The 22363-nt window shown below is 35.5% G+C and overlaps 1 protein-coding gene across 2 annotated transcripts in view; it reads right to left on the reverse strand.

Moving 5' to 3' along the window:
• LOC126831046 (gem-associated protein 5) overlaps positions 1 to 22363 on the reverse strand; it is a 108418-nt gene that overhangs the window by 25770 nt on the left and 60285 nt on the right. For both annotated transcript variants that reach the window (XM_056102759.1, XM_056102760.1), the window contains one exon: positions 3784 to 3921. In XM_056102759.1, the coding sequence (XP_055958734.1) occupies positions 3784 to 3921 (138 nt within the window). The remainder of the gene's footprint in view (positions 1 to 3783; positions 3922 to 22363) is intronic.

The following is a 22363-nucleotide window of genomic DNA, read 5'->3' on the forward strand; positions in this document are numbered from 1 at the left end:
AGAACGAGTCAAATAACAACGATCCTGCAGAGAGAAAACGGTCTGCCATTTGCTTCATATTATGGTATTACCGGCACCAAAATCCTCTAAAGCGATCGATGAATATAATTGTATTTTTTACAAATAAAATCGAAATGTATATCAGGGATTTAGATTCTGATACCTTTACAATACCTGAAAATAACAATAGGCATATTGTCCACACAAAACATAAACTTATAGAAAATTGGCAATCCTTGGATGAGATTTACGAGTAAATACCGAAAATATATTGTGCAATACAATGTGCAAACAGACTAAAGTCACCAAAAACAAGCCAACAGTGAGGCTGATGTCCCCCGCCGAAATAGGAAAATAATTAGAGGACACATATAAATTTATCACAAATTATCTTTTACAAAGTATTGAACAATCAAACAGTATATCTTTACTTATAGTCTAAGCATACAATGTTTTTGATGGAATAATTATAGCATATTAAGGGGAAAACATGCTCTATGCCTACAGATCTAGAGTTTGGTTGTATCAACGGGTCTATTTTCCATCTTGCTGCAAGTTGTGCAAAGTTCACTGTTTTCTTTCTGTCATTAAATGTCAATTCATTATTGCATACTACATATTTAATTAATTTATAATAGTTTCTTTTTCAATTTGTTTTTTCCATTTATTTGTTTATTTACCTTGCCTATATTCATTGTATTGGATTGTATTGGAATTGCTCAATTGATGCTTTTATCAATACCTGGTTATAATATTATGACATGTAATGTGGCAAGTTGAGTCGGGACATGTAGGCTATAATGTAACCTAAATGTATACATAAGTGGATTTCGTTTCATTTTTTTCGAAAATATTGTACAGATAAAAGAGGAGGAATTACAGGGGTAATACATTGGAAAGCTTCTTCAAGAGCTAAAGCATAAACTATATAAACGAGCTTATAAAAAGGAAAAGTTTGTATAAAGTGTCCCAAAGCATCAACCAATCAAATTGTTTATCTACTTAATTAGAACTAAAGTTATAGTGTCCCAAAGCATCAACCAATCAAATTGTTTATCTCTGCTTACCCTAAGCGGAACGGACAGACAAACAGACAGACGGACGAACCCATTTTAATAGTTCCCTGCTTTCTTCGAAAGGCGGGGGACAATAAGCATGAACATTTACTCAATTCGAAGATCAACCAATCAAATTGTTTATCTCTGCTTACCATAAGCGGAACGGACAGACAGACAAACAGACAGACGGACGAACCCATTTTAATAGTTCCCTGCTTTCTTCGAAAGGCGGGGGACAATCAAAGTAGGAGAGTTATTGTTTTCCAAAGTCTCGACCAATCAAATTGCGTATCGCTCTGCTTACCCTGAGCAGAAAATGCTCATTATCAAACTTAGTCAAGGTATTACTGTAATGAAACTATACACCAAGTTTCATCAATCTCACTTAATTAGAACTAAAGTTATCGTGTCCCAAAGCATCAACCAATCAAATTGCTTATCTCTGCTTACCCTAAGCGGAAAATGCTCATCTTCGAACTCCATCAAGGCATTGACCTAATCAACACATACACCAAGTTTGAACATTCTAGCTCAATTAGGAAGAGAGTTATCGTGCCCCAAAGTATCAACCAATCAAATTGCTTATCTCTGCTTACCGTAAGCGGAAAATGCTCATCTTCGAACTCCATCAAGGCATTGACCTAATAAACACATACACCAAGTTTGAACATTCTAGCTCAATTAAAAGTTATCGTGTCCCAAAGCATCAACCAATCAAATTGCTTATCTCTGCTTACCCTAAGCGGAAAATGCTCATCTTCGAACTCCATCAAGGCATTGACCTAATCAACACATACACCAAGTTTGAACATTCTAGCCCAATTAGGAAGAGAGTTATCGTGTCCCAAAGCATCAACCAATCAAATTGCTTATCTCTGCTTACCCTAAGCGGAAAATGCTCATCTTCGAACTCCATCAAGGCATTGACCTAATAAACACATACACCAAGTTTGAACATTCTAGCTCAATTAGGAAGAGAGTTATTGTGTCCCAAAAAGTGTGACGGACAGACAGACGGACGGACAGACAGACGGATGAACCCATTTTAATAGTCCCCTGCTTTCTTCGAAAGGCGGGGGACAATAAAATCTGAGGTTAGTAAATCATCTCAAAATTGAGCTAAGGTAAAGACAGGGTTTTTAAATTGTTGTATATACCAGTAATTATTTTATAGTTTTAATAAGGCCTATCTGAGTAATTCATTTTTTTTTATAATTATTATGGTACTTTTTATAGCCCATCTTTCACATAAAGGGCCAGATGTGCTTAACAATAAAAAATATATAATTTAAATCACACATTTTTGGCCGAAAAAATATTCCAGTTGGCGGAAAAAAATAATAAATTTTTTTTATATATTATTATAAACTATCATCAATTTTGGCGGAAATTGAAAGCCAGTGTGAGCCCTGCATCCCGGCTGTGGTAATTAAGGATTAAACATTTGTAATATGCATTCGGTCACTCGTGTTTGGGGGGATTAAGAATGTCTTCGATAATTAGAAAAGTTGTTTTTAGGTGATGTCTATATTTGAGACTTTGTGTGAAGATGTCTGAATTAATTATAAATGGATTTGAATTTAATGTCTGTAATTGTATACGACAAACACTGACATGAAGTACAGACAAATTTAATATTTTTATTTTATGTGCTCTAAGTATGAACAGATAACGTTTATGTTCAAAGTAAGGCAAGTGGATGTGACAATAATGGTAAATTCTAAGTTTTATCAAAATCCATCCACTAGAAGTTAAGTTACATTTTAAATAATCTACCAATCAGATTACAGTAGGCCTGGGGTGACGAACCCAACCGATGAAAAACGTGGCAAATTGTATCTCATAATAATAATTAATGTCATTTTCAGTGAATTTTTACTAATAGTACTGGCCATGGAGGTTCTGGTTAGGTCAAGATTAACTCATTTAACTCGTTCTACGCGAGTTGCATTATTCTGCCATCCTACACATACTATCCAACCAATCATCTGATAAATACATTAATGGAGAAAACTGGTCAACCAGACAGCTGGGTGTAATCGGAGACAACATTTGTTGATAGTATATAATAATGAGATTTCCCAAATTAGGTATTTTACGAGGAGTTCTAAATAATTAACTCAAGATAGTTGCTAAGTTTATGTCAATACTTTGAGGTACCTATTATCAATATTCTATAAATGAAATGGGGTTTAACGTCCTACTCCAACTGGGATAATGAAGACCAGCATACATCATACAGTGTGCTAGGAGGGAAATTTTGCCCGGGCAGCGACACTATGGCCTAATCTTATATCAAATTCCAACTGCCAAGGGATCTTTTACGTACATGCCAATGTATACATGGGACCCGTTTTTCATCCCATCCAAATGACTAGACAGCTGTCGTCGTCAGGCCCTCCGTCCTGCACCACTGACAAGGCGAAACCAAGTCGGAAAATCCAGATGAACTTTCTCGGCTAATGTAGGGATCGAACACCCAATCTCAAGGCCAGTGAGCCAGTGTCCTACCGACGTTAACTGATACCAATGAAATATACTTCATGGATTTCGAAGGACAGATTTCGCATGGAATATTAAGGGGCTTTTTTTCTGTTCGATGCATAGATGAATGATAACAGCACTAATTCTAAGTTTTATCAAATTTGTTAACAGAAATTTGCATTTAAAAAAAAAAGGGATTTAAAAAGATAAAATTATAAAGCAAGAAAATATATATAATAACCTAATGGTGCCATGGCTACAAGCCAATCAGAAAGTTCATCTTTTTCTCGAGCGATTTGTAGAGCACCACGTATATTTCCTTTCCAGATTTCCATCTGTAGAAAGTAGTCCATGTTATCATTCTTCTGGTGATATTCTCCTGAAATTAAAGAAATACACATTAATTTTAATTAAATAAATACCACATTAAAGATACATTATGTAAGATTTAGATAAAGAACTAGCCATTCTTGTTATAATAGTTCGAAAATAGATAATGTAAAATGAATAATTTGAAAATTTCATTCAAATTACTCTATTGCGAGCGAAGATATTAGCCTTTGAAGGTTTGACAGACGTGTGCAATAAATTCAACCTCCATTTTTAGCTTACATCAAAATATGGCTGAACTGTTCTAATCTATTTAATATCTAATGTCTAATTAATAATTCAGAAAACATTTCTGGCCTACAGAAAGACCTGCAATAGGCAGATTTAGCTCTTGAATATTTTATGTTTAATTTTAATTAAATAAATACACTTTATCTAGTTTTTAACTATTATAAGTGAGAACTGTCAGCTCTTTATCTAATCTTACATAATGTATCTTTTAATAAATTTAGCAAAAGTTATCTTTACGGATATATATATGTGTTTAAATAGTTTAAATGAAAACTTGGGATAAATTCTTTCAAATTCTGTAATCATTACATTTTTAATATGACAATGTCCTTAAAAACAGCAGCAAGCAATTGCCATTCAAGATACAACCACATTTTGCAAGAGATGGTCTAAGAACAAGGTAAAAAACCTATCTTTTTTGTAAATATGAAAAGCAATCAAGATCTTTGAGGTATAAACATGCATTTTAAGTATAAAAATTGAGACCTCTAGGTCCACATTCCAGGATGATGCGGTCTGATATGCGCAAATATCGAAAGGAACTAAGATCTTTTGAATGTAAACATATGTTTTAAGTTTCATCAAAATGAGATCAAAATTGAGACCTCTAGAGGGTATGTTATTACATACTTTCAACCTATTTGCATACAAGGAGCAGATATTTTGTCGAGCAGATTTTCACGAAATTCGAATTCAACCGTTATTAGAGTGTAACAGTGATATTTCTAAATGGTTTTTAAAATCGGATAAAAATTTTGACCATGGATATGAACGACTTTTTTTTAGAGTGGCTGAAGAAAACTTCTTCCTTACCGGCATTCAGGCCTTGCAAGGTGTGTACAGGTCTCTCACAGATAGACTTAGAACTTTTCAGCTAGCCCTCGTATACAGGGCTGGGGGTGGTTGGTTTTTATAACTTTAATAACAATATTGCTTCTTTACAATGACTCGATCAGTCATCAACATCCAGAGCCCTTGCCCATGTTTTGGAAGTTAAAAGAATAGACAATCTGCGTGTCATTGGTAATGGAAAGCAATCTTGGTGCAATTATGGAATTCAATATCAAACATAAAAGCGAAAATTCTATTAAAGGTTTTAAAAAGTATCTCAAAACCAAACTTTTTAATCAAATATACAACTGATTGAATACGGTTCTAGCTGTGTTTGTGTTAGACTTTTACCATGTGTACTAAATAATGTTCTCCGTTTTTTGTTTATGTCTTTTTTATGGATTAACATGTTGTGATTGTTGTAATTTTATATTAGTTGTATTTATGTAAAGCGTCTGAGAGCATCTCCCCTGAGTTGAATTGTCTGTGCTATATAAATAAATTATTATTATTACCATTATAACATCATACTAGATGGACTAGATGGACATATATTTAGATATGCCATTAATATAATGGACAAGATTACCATAAAATGTTTGATTTTGTAATAAGGTTTTAATAGAGAGAGAGAGAGAGAGAGAGAGAGAGAGAGAGAGAGGGGGTAACTCCACTCAACACAAACTAGATCATTTCGTGACTAACATATGGTTCAATTTTATTTCAATAATTCGCTTGCGCGTAGGGGTCTTGAGGAGTGGGAGAAAACCGGAGGACCAAGAAAAAATCCATGAGGTTGGACAAGCGACCCTACTCCTTGTCACGTACAAGCGGGTATTCGAAACCACGCCAGTTGACTCAATGACAGACCTTATGATACAACACGCACACGCTAACCCTGCGGCCATTTATGATCAATATAATGTAATAATAAAATTTCAAGCTGATCTTGGGTACAAATTTATGCAGAACTATATATCGGACATATAAACAAAACAAAAAAACGTTTGAAAATTAAAACATTCATAAAAAAAATATTCTTTTATCTTGAATACAAAGAGAATATTAATTGATTAATTTATTAATGAAATCTATTGATTAATTTATTGATGAATCTATTGATTAATGGAATCTATTATTCAAGTTTATATTGTATCAGTTGAATCCCTCAGCTTGACCCAAATATAGAAATAACCTAACAATCTTATCTTCTTTTACTACTCTTTCATCAGATTCTTTATCTTCAACACACATTTCAACTGTAGAAGGCAGTATCTCCCTAATTTAACAAATGAACATAAAACTTCAATTTATATATCACGATAATGATCACTGGCGATATTTGAAACTACAGATAGGTGTTCAAGGTGAGTATAAAGATATCGGTATTGCTGCCAATTACTGATACGCATTTCAAAATTGATTAATGTTGTAGAATATTGATGGGTTATATTGTCAAATTAGTGTGAAACAAGTGTTAAGATGTAATCATTAAAATATCCAAAACATCATTTATTAATCATATTTGAAAATGGGGGTCACCAAACTTTTTTCATAGTCCGGGCAGATATAACTGAAAGAATGCCGAGCGCGGGCCGGATATATATTTTGTTCAATACAATACACTGAATGCAGAATACAGACAAAATGACTTGCCTGAGGCACACATAGTTTCTGTAGTTATTATTGTGACGCGGGAAATGCATACCAGCCAATCATGGGAAACAAAATTGTACACCAAAAACTAATTCAAATTTGTTCACATAGAAACACAAAAAATATAAATCCCAGAAATTCCTAAATAGCAAAAGGCACAGCTACTGTAATAGGTTGATGTGTGTACAAAGTTTCTAAAGGAATCTAAAACGGTTTATGAGATACGCTCAGGAATCGAAATCAGGACGGACAGACATCCGGACACATGGATCCCATTTTTCAATATCGCTACCTAATTTCGTTCAACGCGGGACAACAAGCCAACAGAGAGGCTGATATCCCCGACCGATATCCCAAAATAAATAGATGACATATTAAATAAGTTCACATTTATCTTTTTGAAAAGTATCGAGCAATCAAACAGATTATCTATACTTAGTCTAAGCATAAAATGTTACGATCAAACTCTGTCTAAAATGTTCACGATCAAACTCTGTCTAAAATGTTCCTGATCAAACTCTGTCATGGTTTTGAAGCACCTCTACACATAATTGTGTAGCAATAATATTTCCAGTAAGCTGATCGTGACAAAAACATCAATCAGTCGAGTGGGTAGAGTAGGTAATTGGTAGTTGAAATACAGCTAGCCGGATGTGGACACTATGCTTGACAAGGCATGTACTGGATGTGGGCGTGGCCTGCCTCTATTATTATTATACGCTATAATCAGTCGCCATGTTTGTTCTATAAATTGAAAACAAGTATGGTGAATGTTTAGGATGTTACCTTTTTTTTTATTTAATTATTTCTGTAGTTTTGTTATCAGAGTTCCGCTTTAACCAATAACCATATTATTGTAAGGACTATGCCTCTTAAATGTCAACAAGGAATTGTAAGGATTATGCCTCTCAATGTCCACAAGGAATTGTAAGGTCTATGCCTTTCAAATGTCCGTAAGGAATTGTACGGATTATGCCTCTCGAATGCCCACAAGGAACTGCAGACAATGCCTCTCAAATGCCCACAAGAAACTGTAAGGACTATGCCTCTCAAATGCCCACAAGGTTTACGTCTACATACTACATGTGCTTGAATATATTTGATAATGACATTTTCAATTAAATCTTTTAGCCATAATTGCTAAATTATTTTGTGATAACAGGTTTGTGATATTTTGTAAACCTTTATATATTATGTATACCGATACAATCTGACAGTTTAATTTCAGGTTTTTAACACAAAGATTAGAATTTGGAAACTTTTCAATTGTAACAACACGAAATAGGTTTATTGCATGACAATGATCATTTGCTGGATATCTGATTGATAGATTTTACAGTAAAATTTTGTTCAATACAATTTACTTGCTATTAACATTACAATTGTCAGGTTTCAATGTATTTTAGAGTCATGTTTCAAGTCAATGTGGTTACAGGTTTCAGGTCAATGTGGTTAAAAGTTCTTAAGCTTGTGAAACTGTTTAAGATTCCATCAAATCCGGGAGCCACGGTGGCTTAGACGCTGGTTTGCTAGCCTGGAGGTCGGGTGTTTGATCCCTGCATTGGCCGAGAAAGTTCATAGGGATTTTCCGACGTGGTTTCCCCTTGTCAGTGGTGCAGAACGTAGGGCTTGACAAGGACAGTTGTCTAGTCCTTCGGACGAGACAATAAACCGAGATCCCGTGTATACATTGGAATGCACGTAAAAGATCCCTTGGCAGTTGAAATTCGATATAAGGGTAGGCGATAGTGTCGCTGCCCGGGCAAAATTCCCCTCATAGCACACTGTATGGCGTATATGCCCGTCTTTATTAGCCCAGTATAGGAGCAGAACAGTAGGACGTTAAACCCCATTTCATTGCATTCCTTCAAGTCCATTGAAGTCCCAAGAAAGGTTTGAATTATGTGGGCTTTAAGGACCCGTGCTATGTCTGCATTCCAGGTGGCTCATGTCCTCAAAATCCTACAGCACTACCGGGGGTTGGATAGCCGAATGGTTAGCATGTACGCGCTGTATCATAAGGTCTGTTATTGAGTCAACTGATGGGGAGAGAGAGAGAGAGAAATGGGGTTTAACGTCCACACGACACAAACAAGGTCATTTCGGGACTAACATATGGTTCAATTTTATTTCCATAATTCGCTTGCGCGTAGGGGTCTTTAGCAGTGGGAGGAAACCGGAGGACCTGGAGAAAACCCACGAGGTTGGACAGGCGACCCTACTCCTTGTCATGTACAACCGGGGATTCGAAACCACGCCAGTTGACTCAATGACAGACTTAATGATACAGCGCGCACGTGCTAACCACTAAGCCATCCAACCCCCCCAACTGATGGGGGATTTGATTCCCCGGTTGTACGTGACAAGGAATAGGGTCGTCTGTCCAACCTCGTGGGTTTTCTCAGGGAGCCTCCGGTTTTCTCCCACCACTAAATACACCTATGAACAAGGGAATTATTGACATAAAATTAAACCATATGTTAGTCTCTCTCTCTCATTACCACAATGTTGTGACAGAAGACCAATAAACATTTTTGCGATTTAAATTCAACAAATTTATGGGATTAAAAGCATACTGGTTTAGAAAGAGTAAAAATAAAAATGTCTTATTCACACTTTTGTCTTAGATGATGATCATTTTAAAGTCTTATCTGTCATATACTATTCAAAAAAAGTAGGGGATATTTGATTTTTAAGTGTTATTAAAGTCACCTAATGAAACTGACGAAGAAACAAATGACAAAATGAAATGAAGTTCACATTCATCGATTTATTCCAAATGATCGTTAGACTAAGTAAGGCACAGACTGACCATTATAAGGGTAAAATGATACCCGGGGTCAAACAGCAAAGTTACCACAGCATCACAACTAAGTCAGTAACGGGTAAATCCTCCTCTGTTTGCCAAACAAGCATTGATCCGACGTGGCATACTCCTAATGAGACGTCTAAGGTCATTTTGGTCCAGATTGTCCCATTCCTGTTGCAACGCAGCAGCAAGTTCTTGGACATTGGCAGGACGTTGTTGACGTTGACGTAACCTCTGTCCAAGCATGTCCCAGACATGCTCGGTGGGGGAGAGGTCGGGACTCAGTGCTGGCCAAGGTAATGTGGTGATGTTCTGTTGTTGGAGGTAACCTGTAACGATCCTGGCCCTGTGACATCTTGCGTTGTCATCCTGGAAGATGAAACGGCGGCCATGACGTCGTGCGAACGGCACAACATGGACTGCCAAGATGTTGTCCCGGTAGTACTGGCCTGTAACACGCCCTGCAACAACATGTAAAGCCGTTCTTCCAGCAACAGTGATGCCTCCCCACACCATAACAGAACCACCCCCAAATCGATCATGTCTGATGACGTTAACGTCTTGGAAGCGCTCGTTTCGACGACGCCACACCCTCCTACGTCTGTCCAAAAAATCAACAGCGAACCTTGACTCATCTGAAAACATCACATTGCTCCAGCGTCGATTATCCCAGTGTTGACGATCCCTACACCAACGACGTCTTGCCTGAATGTGATGATCTCTCAAACAAGGGATCACGCGAGGACGTCGGGCGCGAAGGTGACCCCTATGCAGTCGATTCCGAATCGTCTGGCCACTCACTCTCACACCAGTGTCTGTTTGAAGACGAGCGCTGATCTGATTTGCTGTGATGACACGATTTCTCAAGGCCAAGGTACGGATAAATCGATCCTGGGCTTGAGTTGTCGCCCTTGGTCGACCTGAGCCTGTGTTGTGCCGATCTGTAGCATGCCAAGGGCACGTAACCTTTCATTTTGGGTAAGCCGACGCATATCAAAATTTGTTTTCTGGTCACTAAAACAATTAAACTGATGTTTCCACCCTGGAATTCAATGCCACAATGACTGTAACATTCAAAGTCAGAGTCGTGCAAATCTTGGGTTGGACCCCCATGATGATCCCAAGCATCACCTGCATTCCATGCGGTAGCTATTGGTGCGTTTGGGCGTCACATGTAACTGGAAATGTTTCTTCTGTTAGGTTCTATAGTGACTTTTTTCGTAGTCATTTGCATATTTTAGTATTATGCCCCCAAAATCAAATATCCCCTACTTTTTTTGAATAGTATATATTCAGATGTTTAAATTGTCCATTAAAAAAAATTCAGGTGAGTGATTGCCTACATAAAGCATTAAATAGCCTTGAATACCCAGAACCTCCTATAGTCTTCAACATATGACAATATTATACTGGATAATCAAGCACATAAAAGAAATCCTGCATAGCCTAGGTAAACCCTTGAGTCCTTGTCACAATCTGTTTTACAGACCTAATGCGACATCCGTCTTTTATCTTTGTCCAAGATGACTGACCTTTAAAAGGTCAGACCGCTGTAGTTCTAAGGGTGACGTCACATCACAATGTTTACCAACAAAGCAAGATGGCATCGATAACGCCAAAAAAGATTACTTCTGTGGCTTGTTTTTGTTGTTTTAAAACAAACACGAGCAGGTCCATCAGATTAGACGGTAAAAAATGTACTTCTGAAAGAATTCAGAGTAAACAAACAGAAAAAAACCCCGTCAAATTGATGGTCACACGTGCGTTGTTTACATCGAACGTAGTAATATGAACTGGTACGGGCAGAATTATATCGTTTTACCCATTTTACGTCTCCGCGTACTATTTTCTGTACCTATTTACGCTAAATATGGAATATTTTTTATCAAGATATACTTCAAACACCTTTATTTATTTTTCTAATACTAAAAAAAAATGTTTCAGAATTTAATTTGTCGAAAGAAAAAAGTTAATATTTTGTAGTCATTAAGTCGCATCGATGTCATCCTTATCAGTGATTGTAGCAGCCAAGCGAATATTCACTGCGGATCAGTGTGTCCTTGTCATTGTTGGAGGAGGATGTGCTGTAGAGAAAATAATTTCAATCTGCTTTATGAAGAATGAGCTGGTTTGTGGAAAAAAAGATTGAATTGTTATTATTTTAATTTTCTGAGAAATAAAGATACAGTACTGTAAAACAAGAAATTATTGCGAGTATGAAATTATTGCGAAAATTGCGATATTGGATCATCTTCCCTTCATTACTCTTCACAAGAAAGAGTCCCAATATCGCCATTTTGAAAGTAATAAAAATGTTGCATGCCATGTGTTTTATAGTCGTTCGTCAGCTTGGGAGTTAATCAAGGGATTTAATTTTACAATAATTATTTAAAAATTGAGTTTGATAAAAGGTATTTAATTTTCTTTGATCTGTTGAATACAGACGCAAAGCCATAATCCTCAATAGTTGTTTATTTACTGTTACTAATGATCACCATTCAACCGATGTTTTGAAGAGCCGACTGTCACCTCAAAATTAACAATCTACCACATTTTATAGACAAATTTACTAAAAAAAATTATTTAAATTCGCAATAATTTTTTCCCCACTATAGAAATTCGCAATGATTTCACGTCGCAATTATGTTTCACCACCCCAACTCGCAATAATTTCATGTCGCAATAATTTCATGTTTTACAGTAGCACTGAAATCAAGAGAAATTGTAAACTTTCAATTGCCATAAATTGTAGGCATTCATCATCTTATAACCTTTCAATATACCCTTTAAAGTAGCAAAGTCTTTAACTCAGTATCATCTGAAGTCTTCCACATTGAAAACATGAATTATTTGTCAATTTAAATCAACATTGATGTTGTGATCTAACCGGGAAAAGATGTGCTTCTGATATCCAATATTTAAGACAACATAAACATGTTACCATTGGTACACGAATCGTGTACCAGAATACGTTTTAGTGCCATTTGTAATACAAGGAACTCTAAGAACGAGGCTAGACATATTCCACAAGTCATGTCAAACAGTGACCTCATATTCTTATCCAAATAAATACTATCAGTGTAGACTGGAATAACCTGACGCTAGAGAATGCCATTTGATTGAGACTTCTGGCGTATTTCGCCGAACATAATATAACTGAATGTAAAATCAGTTTATATACATTCATATTACATTATTATATGCATTGCCACCCACTGTGTCACTTTCTAGGTGCCAAATATTAGCGATTTAGCTCCTTTAAGTCATATTTGATGAATGATTTTAAGCAATCATTTACTTTGACAGCAATTCCAGTTAGTCTTTATCATTCAGAAAAAAATTCTACGAATATAAGTCTGGATGGATTGTCTCCTTTTTTTTAAAAATCAGATAGCATTATAAGGAAGTTTGATAGTCCTAAAACAAGACGTTGATGCCATGAAGTTAATTTAAGAATTGTCATTTCGGAAAAATTTATTTGCATTACCTCTCAACATGCATCACTCCAAAGTTTTTTATAGTAAAATTTCCAAGCAATGAAACATACGTATTGTTGTAAAAGCAGTAAATGTCAGATAAAGTTATATATTTATCTTAAACATGCATTATTCAAGAGCTAAATCTGTCTATTTCAGGTCTTTGTTTAGGCCTGAAATGTTATCTAAATTAATAATTAGACATTAATTAACCGATCCAGGCCATAATCAACTCTAGATGGCAGCGCTAGCCTGCGATCTTTAGTGGATTGTAAGCCGATTTACTGCATAACTTTCCTTCTCGATTAAACGATTAAATGGATAATCAAGACTATGCTGTTTATCGTACTGCCTTTAGTAATGATGACCGAGGCTTATGGGGATTTCAGTCGCTTAGTTCTCGGTTCACAGTGGATCAATTTGAATGAAATTTTCACCAAGTTGCCTTCTACATTATCTAGTTTTTAACTATTATACTGAGAACTGCCAACTCGTTACCGAATCTCCCATAATGTATCTTTAATATCAAAGTTATTGTGTTACAGCTGAAAATTAGCACAGTCAGAGTGTTTTCTATAGACTAGCGCACATGGTAATATGTGTGAGCTCTTTGTTTGTGTTTGACCAAGTAAGAAATGTCGATAATAAAAGCTATTTAAATAACCAAAAGGGAAAATGTCATTAATAATTAATTATGAGTCCTACTAATATTTTATTTCTTAGTCCAATATATAATTTTGTGTGCTGACACAAAGTAATATAGACACGTGATTTCATGATGCACATACCATAAATAAAAAAACATGAAATATGAATTTAATTTTGCAAAGGTTTTGTGCATTATCAAAAATCACTGACAATGAAAATTTTGAGAGAGAGAGAGAGAGAGAGAGAGAGAGAGAGAGGGTTTGATTTCCAAACACAAACTAGGTCATTTCGGGACTAACATACAGTTCAATTTTATTTCAATAGTTCGCTTGCATGTAGGGGTCTTAATCAGTGGGAGGAAACCGGAGGACCAGAAGAAACCTTGGTGGTTGGACAGGCGACCCTACTCCTTGTCACGTACAACCGCGGAGACAAAACCACGATCGACAGTTGACTCAATGAGTCCCGCCTCCTACATATCCGGTAATTCTTTTCAACATGTATTCAATAAATTCTGATTAAATGGTTTATTTTCAATAAAACTGCTCAACTGTTTCTACAGTAATATATAGCACTTCCAGCTAGCAACAATTCCAATTATCGTATGTTCTCTAACACCTGTAGTGGTAGATCTCATCTTGTCATTGTTTAAATGTAGAGTTTACTCAGATTAGTTGAATTAAATATCAAATGAGCGGATGGACAGCTCAAAACAAACTCACAGCTGCATTTAGTGTCTGGATAAGCATATCTGTGTTGTTTGTCAGTTTTATCAGGTCACTCATGAGCATGTGTGGTTTGTCAGTTTTATCAGATCACTCATGAACATTTTTGGTAATCAACCTTTTAGACAATGTAAATAAACTATTTCTTTCCATACTGGAATCTGATCTACTTTATTGAACTGTGAAATCTGAAGTACCTTCTAAAATTATGGTAGCTATCTTTGGAATACCATATATTAAATTTTATACATCATTCTTCCAATAAACACATTTCCCTCAATTTAAAGATACATTATATAGGACTTAAATAAAGAAATGAAATAAAATGGGGTTTAACGTCCTACTGTTCTGCTAATGAAGACGGGCATACGTCATACAGTGTGCTACGAGGGAAATTTTGCCCAGGCAGCGGCAGTATTGCCTAATCTTATATCAATTTCCAACTGCCAAGGGATCTTGTATGTGCATTCCAATGTATACACGGGACCTCGGTTTTTCGTATCATCCAAAGGACTAGACAGTTGTCCTTGTCAGGCCCTCCGTCCTGACTTAGATAAAGAGCTGACTATTCTTGCTATAATAGCTCAAAAATAGATAATGTAAAATGAAAATATTGAAAATTTCATTAAAATTACTTCATTCTGAGCCAGGTTATCATTGTTTGTAGTTTTGACAAGATGTGTGCATTGTGGTAATCAGGGCATTGGTATATTCGAGACTTAGCCTCGCTTTCCTATTTTTAAATTAAATTTTTAAATGGCGAACTGTTCTAATCTAGTTCAAATCTCTGGTATCCGATGCATTGAGAGTTGATTATGGTCTTGTTTTGTTAATAAATGTCTAATTAATAATTTATATAACATTTCAGGCCTAAAGAAAGACCTGAAATAGGCAGATTTAGCTCTTGCATAATGTATCTTTAATCTATCTCATAACTTAATCCACAAGTAAATTCTTTAAATTTCTGTCTTCCATAGCTGTATAAGAAAATAAATTATCGCTTGCATAATTTAAGAACTGGTTTGATTGGATATACAAGAAAACATCTAATCTATGAAATGTTTAGGTCCATGAATAAGCTTGTTTTTTTTGGGTTTTTTCATATGCTAACTCAAAAGTTGAAATATCAACCTTGTAGAGGTGGAGGACATTTGCATGGGCCAGTTAACACTAGGACATTTCGGCCTAGGACATTTTGACTACTTTATTTTTTAGAAAGAAGATGTTTGCTGTGTATTTTGGGGTCCATTGGCTGAAACATCCTAGGCTGAAAAGGTTCACTAGTCGAAACCTCCTAGGCCAAAACTTTCTAGGCCGAAATGTCCCCTTGCCAAAATGTCCGTCCGATGTTAACACATCACATTAGATGTAATTAAATCAACAGAGGCTTTGAACTATTAAATCTTCAACTAATTATTAATCTGCATACTTACTAAAACACTGAACAGAATTAGGTTGGAGAGGCAACCCTACCCCTTGTCACGTACAACCGGGGATTCGAAACCAAGCCAGTTGAATCAATGACCGACCTTATGTTACAACGCAAATGTGCTAACCAATCTGCCACCCCTCAATATAATTTACAATATACCTATAGTAATGATATGTCTTGTATAATAATGTATTATTTCAGTATGGGAAGTTAATTTCGATGATTTTCATAAAATTACCGTCAGACTAAATTCTGATCAATAGCAATAAATATATCAACTAAAAAATGGAACCAGGTAGTTATCTGGTGTAAGATTATTATAATGTATTAAAGGAGCTAAATCGCTAACATTTGGGACCTAGAAATTGACAAAAGTAGGCCGCAACGCATATAATACTGTAATATGAATGTATATAAACTGATTTACATTCAATGGTTTCCGTTTTTACTCCAATTTCAAATCATTTATGTTTGGCGAAATAAGCCAGCAGTCTCAAGCGAGTGCAAATTTCTAGCGTCTGGTTATTCCAGTCTACATACGCCGTTTGATTTGGTGCAATGTGTCTAGCCTCGTCCCTCAAATCTCTTGATACATCTGGGGCTGAAACGCATTCATGTACCAATGGTAAAATGTTTATTTTGTCTTAAATATTGGATATCAAAAGCTCATCTTTTTCCGGTAAGATCACAAAATGAATGTTGATTTAATTTGACAAATAAATCGTGTTTTCAATGTTGAAGATTTTGGATAAAATTGAGTTAGAGACTAAAATTAGCTCCTTTAAGTAATTCAAACACTTCACAGGCTCCATGTAGGGTTTTCCAATTAAAATTGTATAAGATCAACCGTCCACTATTTCTTCTGAACACTCTATATAGACTACATTTTATTTTTCAAATTTGCAGGGAACGCCAGCACCCTGTTTGGGCCAAATTTATGAAATCTTGTTAACGTGATACATGACAGGTTGCTAGGAAACAAAAGAGACATCATGATTCACTGTAATTGGATTATCATTTAATTATGTGTATTTAGCACTAATTTCTTTTACATATATTCAATATCAAATCTTGAAGTAAGAGCTGTTGACATGCCATACAGTTTAAACCTGGAGACTATTATCATTATTATCTAGTACTATAAACTATTCTCTCCTCTTTGCAATAATGTTTTCATATTGTAAAATATCTTTCTGAAACTTTTTTTTACATATACTGACCCCTGTATTTTGGATTCCATTCTGTGTTTTATAAATGCCAATTATTCTCATACATCCATAACTTCCTCGTGAGCCATTGACCAATGATTATTGTAATCTAAACACATTATTTCAGCTCAGTTCCGATATTTAGACAAGACTATATCCATTATACTAACTCTACACAATGTACTTTCTTTCGACAAAGTTCTCGTTCTGGTCAGGAACTAAATGATTAAAAACCATCGAAAGAATAAAATGACCTACTTACATCTTTCTCTGTGGCTATTCTGTAAACTACCAATGACCAATGATAACACGGTAATCAAAGCAACGACTTGAGAAATAGTTGGCACAGAAAACTATTAATCAATTCTTAGTGGAATAACAAGACTTCATATAGCACAAAAATACTAGAAATTATCAATTTTATTTTTTATTGTCTGTCCGCTGAATGAGTTGGAGTTTATTTCATATAGTATATTATCGTAGGTGTGATATTTATCTAATAGACATGGGATATTTATTGATTAGAACAGACTTGATGACCAAGACCTGGTGGTGTTTGTTGTTATTGAAGGGGTTCAAGGTGAGGTGAACACCATATATAATATGTATTATATGTATAGAGATAGGTACCATATAGGTTAATAACCAACACACAGTAACAATTAGGTCACATCAGACAACATAATAAGGTCAGGTCAGGTCATGCTGGTGAATCAGGCCGGGTCACATGGTTTTTTGGGGTTCATGACAGGAAAGAAAAACAGCTGCTATAATATTTCTATTAATTTGGTTGTTTTTATGTCTTTCACACAGTCCATTATTTTCTACTATACTAATAATGTGATTTATATATAACATACAGATTATCCATCTGGCATTTATTCTAGTGATATTTTCACATTCATCCTTCACACTTTACTGATTAATAATGATAGGTTGCAAAATAGCTGTCCGGGCAGTTTACAAGGGTTGTCACATATTTATTGGGGTTTTTTGTGGGTAATATAAGAAAAGAAATGAAATAAAATGGGGTTTAAAGATGGGTTCCCATGTACAAACTGGGTGATTTAATGGTATGGACTAAAAACATATTCAAACTAATTAATTTGTCATAATTATGCTTCAAATCCTTCTCAAACATTGTAATTGCAAAGGAATGCCCTGCTATTAAAATTCAATCAAATCAGGTCATGTTTATGTCATGTCTTGGAAATCAGAGGAGAATTCATTGCATACATAAGACGATGTTGTCTTTAATCGCTTACTATTTATTACAAATATCGAATCCTAATTAAATTCTCGGATTATCCACTACCCACGTCTTTTTCCGTCATTTTTATCTCAGAAAGTGTTGTACGTCTAACTCTTCATAAAGTTAATCTTGTACATCAAGCGCTCAATGTTCGCGTGTGACCTTTGACATCACGCGTGCAGAAATTCTTAATCGTCGGGCTGTTGATTAGGGGAATCCTTACATTTTTGTCCTGTATACGCTCCATGAGTGTTTTTCGGGGAATCCAGTATTTGTCTAGTAAGATTGGATATCTCTACTTTCCATATATACCAAAATTGCCATACTTTTATTGGAAATAACCACCCAATAAATACTTTTCTGGGAACCCATCTTTAACATCCACCCGACCGCCAGGCTAGCGAGCCAGCCCCTTACCCACTTAGCCAACGTGACCCCCAGCATCTAGAATGTCCACAAGGTTTTTCAAAGTGATTATAGGCCATTATCGAAAATCGATAAAAATCGATAGGCCTCTCATCTCATGTCTATAAATGCTGTTGGCTGCCAACCTTAGCCTTTACAGTAGAGGTGCCAAACATCCGGTCCGCCAAGGGTTTAAAAGTGACCCGTGGAACAAATTTCAACAAACTGACTTGTCGATAACTCTTAGAAACTAGCGGTGGAAATCATTTATTATTGTTTTCCGGTTTCAGTAAAACTCTGACTTCTTTACTGTATGTCATACATATTTAAGTCTAAAAAAAAATTACCTGTGTCGAGGGTTTTGTTTTTAGAATTCAGTAAAGTTCAACAACGTTTGATTTATCTTGATAATTTTGTGTATCTCTGTCCCACTTGATGTAAAATTTGAGTTCCTGTGGCCCCTGAATGAAAGGAGTTTGACACTCCTGCTTTAGAGTGTCCTCCAGATTATTCCAAGTGATCAACTTTAGTGGTGATTATTGAAAATCTTCGACTCATGACCATAAACAATGTATGTAAGTTTGAAATCAATAAGATAGTAACTATAGTTTCCAGAAGCAATTATGGGAACTGGACGAATAAGGGGCAACGACAATATATCAATCAACCAGGGCTCACAATGGCTTTCAATTTTTTTATCTGCCAAAATGAATGTTAATTTTATGTAAAAAAAAATGTTCATTTTTTTTTTTTTTTTTTCGCTAACTAGAATATTTTATCTGCCAAAAATGTGTGATAAAAAAGACCAGTAACAATTTTATTGTCATTTCCAGGTACCTCTAATGTATCAGAATCTAAATCCCTGATAGAATGATATAAATTTTGATTTTATTTGCAAGAAATATTTACAATTATTAGACCATATTGGTGCCGGTAATATAATATGAAGCAAATGTCAGACCGTTTTCTCACTCGAGAATCGTCGCTATTTGACTCGTTCTTAAGTTTCCCGCCAATGGTGATAATATAATTTGAAATAATATCCATGGTTCAACTATCAAAATATTTAATTCTCTTTGATAAGAAATGACGGCCATTTTGAATATTTACATTATTTTTTTTTTTTTTAGACGGAACTACACACCCAATAATCACCGCTTGGAATAATCATTAAGTAAATAATGATATATATAGCAATCAACTAATCATTAATTCGAGCCAATTAGTATTACTTATTGACATGATCCATCGGATAATTAGCAAGTTGATTAATTTATAATATGCCACCATGTGATTGTGATTGACACTCCATGTAACCGTTAATCTAGGATATAACAATCTTAAGATTTTTTTCCGTCACTTCTCAAAAAGAATCGCCAATACCCCAAAACGTTATTTCCAAAATTAAATTTTAATCGCCACTGACTTTCAGTGTGAGCCCTGCAATGAACATCACTAAGATTTATCAGACAATTTTCAATTCTTTTCTTAAACAATCTTGAAATAAAATCTAATAAATATTCATTATGTAAGATTAAAGGTCGCCGGAAAAGGTTCATAAATTATTTAAATAATGCAAGTAATTATGTCAACATATCCTTTCCATAAGTATAACACGAACGCGAAAGTCAATATTACCTGCAACGGGTAAATTTCAACATTAGTAATCTCCGTGGGTAGTCGTAACTTTCCGTAAATGTGACGTCATTTTAGTCCTTCTGCTCATATTCTAGTCTATATTTCTATGTGCAGAAGGACTAAAATGACGTCACGGATTGCTTATTGACGGAAAGTTCCGACTACCCACGGAGAACGGCGGAAATTACTAATGTTGAAATTTACCTGTTGTAGGTAATATTGACGTTCGGGTTATACTTATGGAAAGGATATGTTGACATAATTACTTGCATTATTTAAAAAAAAATTGATGCTTTTCCGGTGACCTTTAAGATAAAGAGCTGGATGTTCTTGTTATAATATTCAAAAATAGATATTGCAAAATGAATATATTGAAAATTTCATTCAAATTAAATTATTCAATAGGCCTCTTCATCTCATGAGATTCAGCAGTCTTTTTAAATTTAAAGTCAATCAGATTATAACGTTGGTCTCCGGAGCGTCAAGAATATTCAAAGTGACAGACAGATGGACGAACAGACGTGGGTGACAACGACATTTCAATGTAGGTGTATCAAGACATATCTAAACTGATTTATCTATCAAAAGTTTGTTTTAAAACATTTTAACAAACAGAAAACTAAACCATGCCGCAAGACTTGTTTGTCACATGACTTGATTGATGGAGAATCCATATACAGCTTGTATTTGTCAGTAGTCGCTGTCTATTTACCATAAATATCAAAGCCTAAGTAAATTATTGGATTATTATCTGCCAACTTCGTTTTTTTCACCGTTTAATCACAGAGTCTACTGGATGTTCAAGTCATTTAATCACTGAGTCTACTGGATGTTCAAGTCTCTCAGTGTTCTCACAACTATAGCCATCAGATCAACACATAAAGTACTTCGTTTGTCACTAGTTAGTGACAACCTTGCATAGGTGTTTATCACGGAATCTCATTTTTCTAGTAAGATGGTAGAGAGAGAGAGAGAGAGAGAGATATATAGATGGGGTTTAATGTTCACATGACACAAACTAGGTCATTTTGGGACACACATAATATAGTTCAATTTTATTTCAATAATTTGCTTGTTCGTAGGCTCTTTAGCAGTGGGAGGAAAAAGGAGGACCCAGAGAATACCACGAGGCTGGACAGGCGACCCTACTTCTTGTCACGTGCAACCGGGGAATCGAAACCATGTTTATTTCGGAAGAAAAAATAAATAAAATGGGCAATTTTCAATTTTGTTTTATTTTTGTCAATTTCAACAGAATTGGTCTGGCCTTAGCAAGCTCACAAATTTCTAGCTTACAATTCCCACATGCATTTTTCTCCAAACACGTGTTTGAGGATTTACGTAATTTTTATGCTGTTTTTATTTAATACGATGGTTGGTTGGATTTGAAGAGTAGCACTACATATTCGAAGATCATAATAATCTTGTTTACACTGTGTGTGACAGTAATAGAGGTAACATGGCTTTGTTCTTGAAAATTCTTATGACACGCGGCCAATACTTGGTTGTTTTAATAATAGATCACTTCACGTCATTGATAAGATTCCAACCTATCAATTAACTTTTAATGTTCTACTACCAACACTACAGCGTGCCATGAGGGATATGTTGCTCGAACAGTGGCACTATGGCCTACTGTTATATCGAATTCGAAATACAAAGGGTTCTTTTATGTGCATGCCAATGTATACACGAGACCTCAGTTTTTTGTCCCATCCACACAACTAGACAGCTGTCCTTGTCACGCCATCCTTCCTGCACCACTGACAGGGGGAAACCATGCCGTAAAATCCCGATGAAGTTTCTCAACCAACACAGGGAGCAAACCGGCGACCTCAAGGCTAGCGAGCCAGCGTCTTAACCACTAAGCCATCGTGGTTCGCTACTCAGTATAATCTTTTGACGACTATATATACAACTCTGTAACACCAATTAGGAGATTACATGGTTTCTGTACGTGTGCATTATTCTGTACTGGCTGTAGAATTTTATAGTTACATAGCAGGGGTTGATCGTAGCCATGTTATAGAGAATATGGTTTTAAAAGATCTAGTTTCAGTCATTTTCCGTAGCCCCTCGGTCTTGACCGGCATATACGGCCGATATGGACCCCATGCTCA

Source organism: Patella vulgata, chromosome 8, assembly GCF_932274485.2.
Source record: "Patella vulgata chromosome 8, xgPatVulg1.2, whole genome shotgun sequence".
In the NCBI taxonomy this organism is placed as follows: domain Eukaryota; kingdom Metazoa; phylum Mollusca; class Gastropoda; family Patellidae; genus Patella; species Patella vulgata.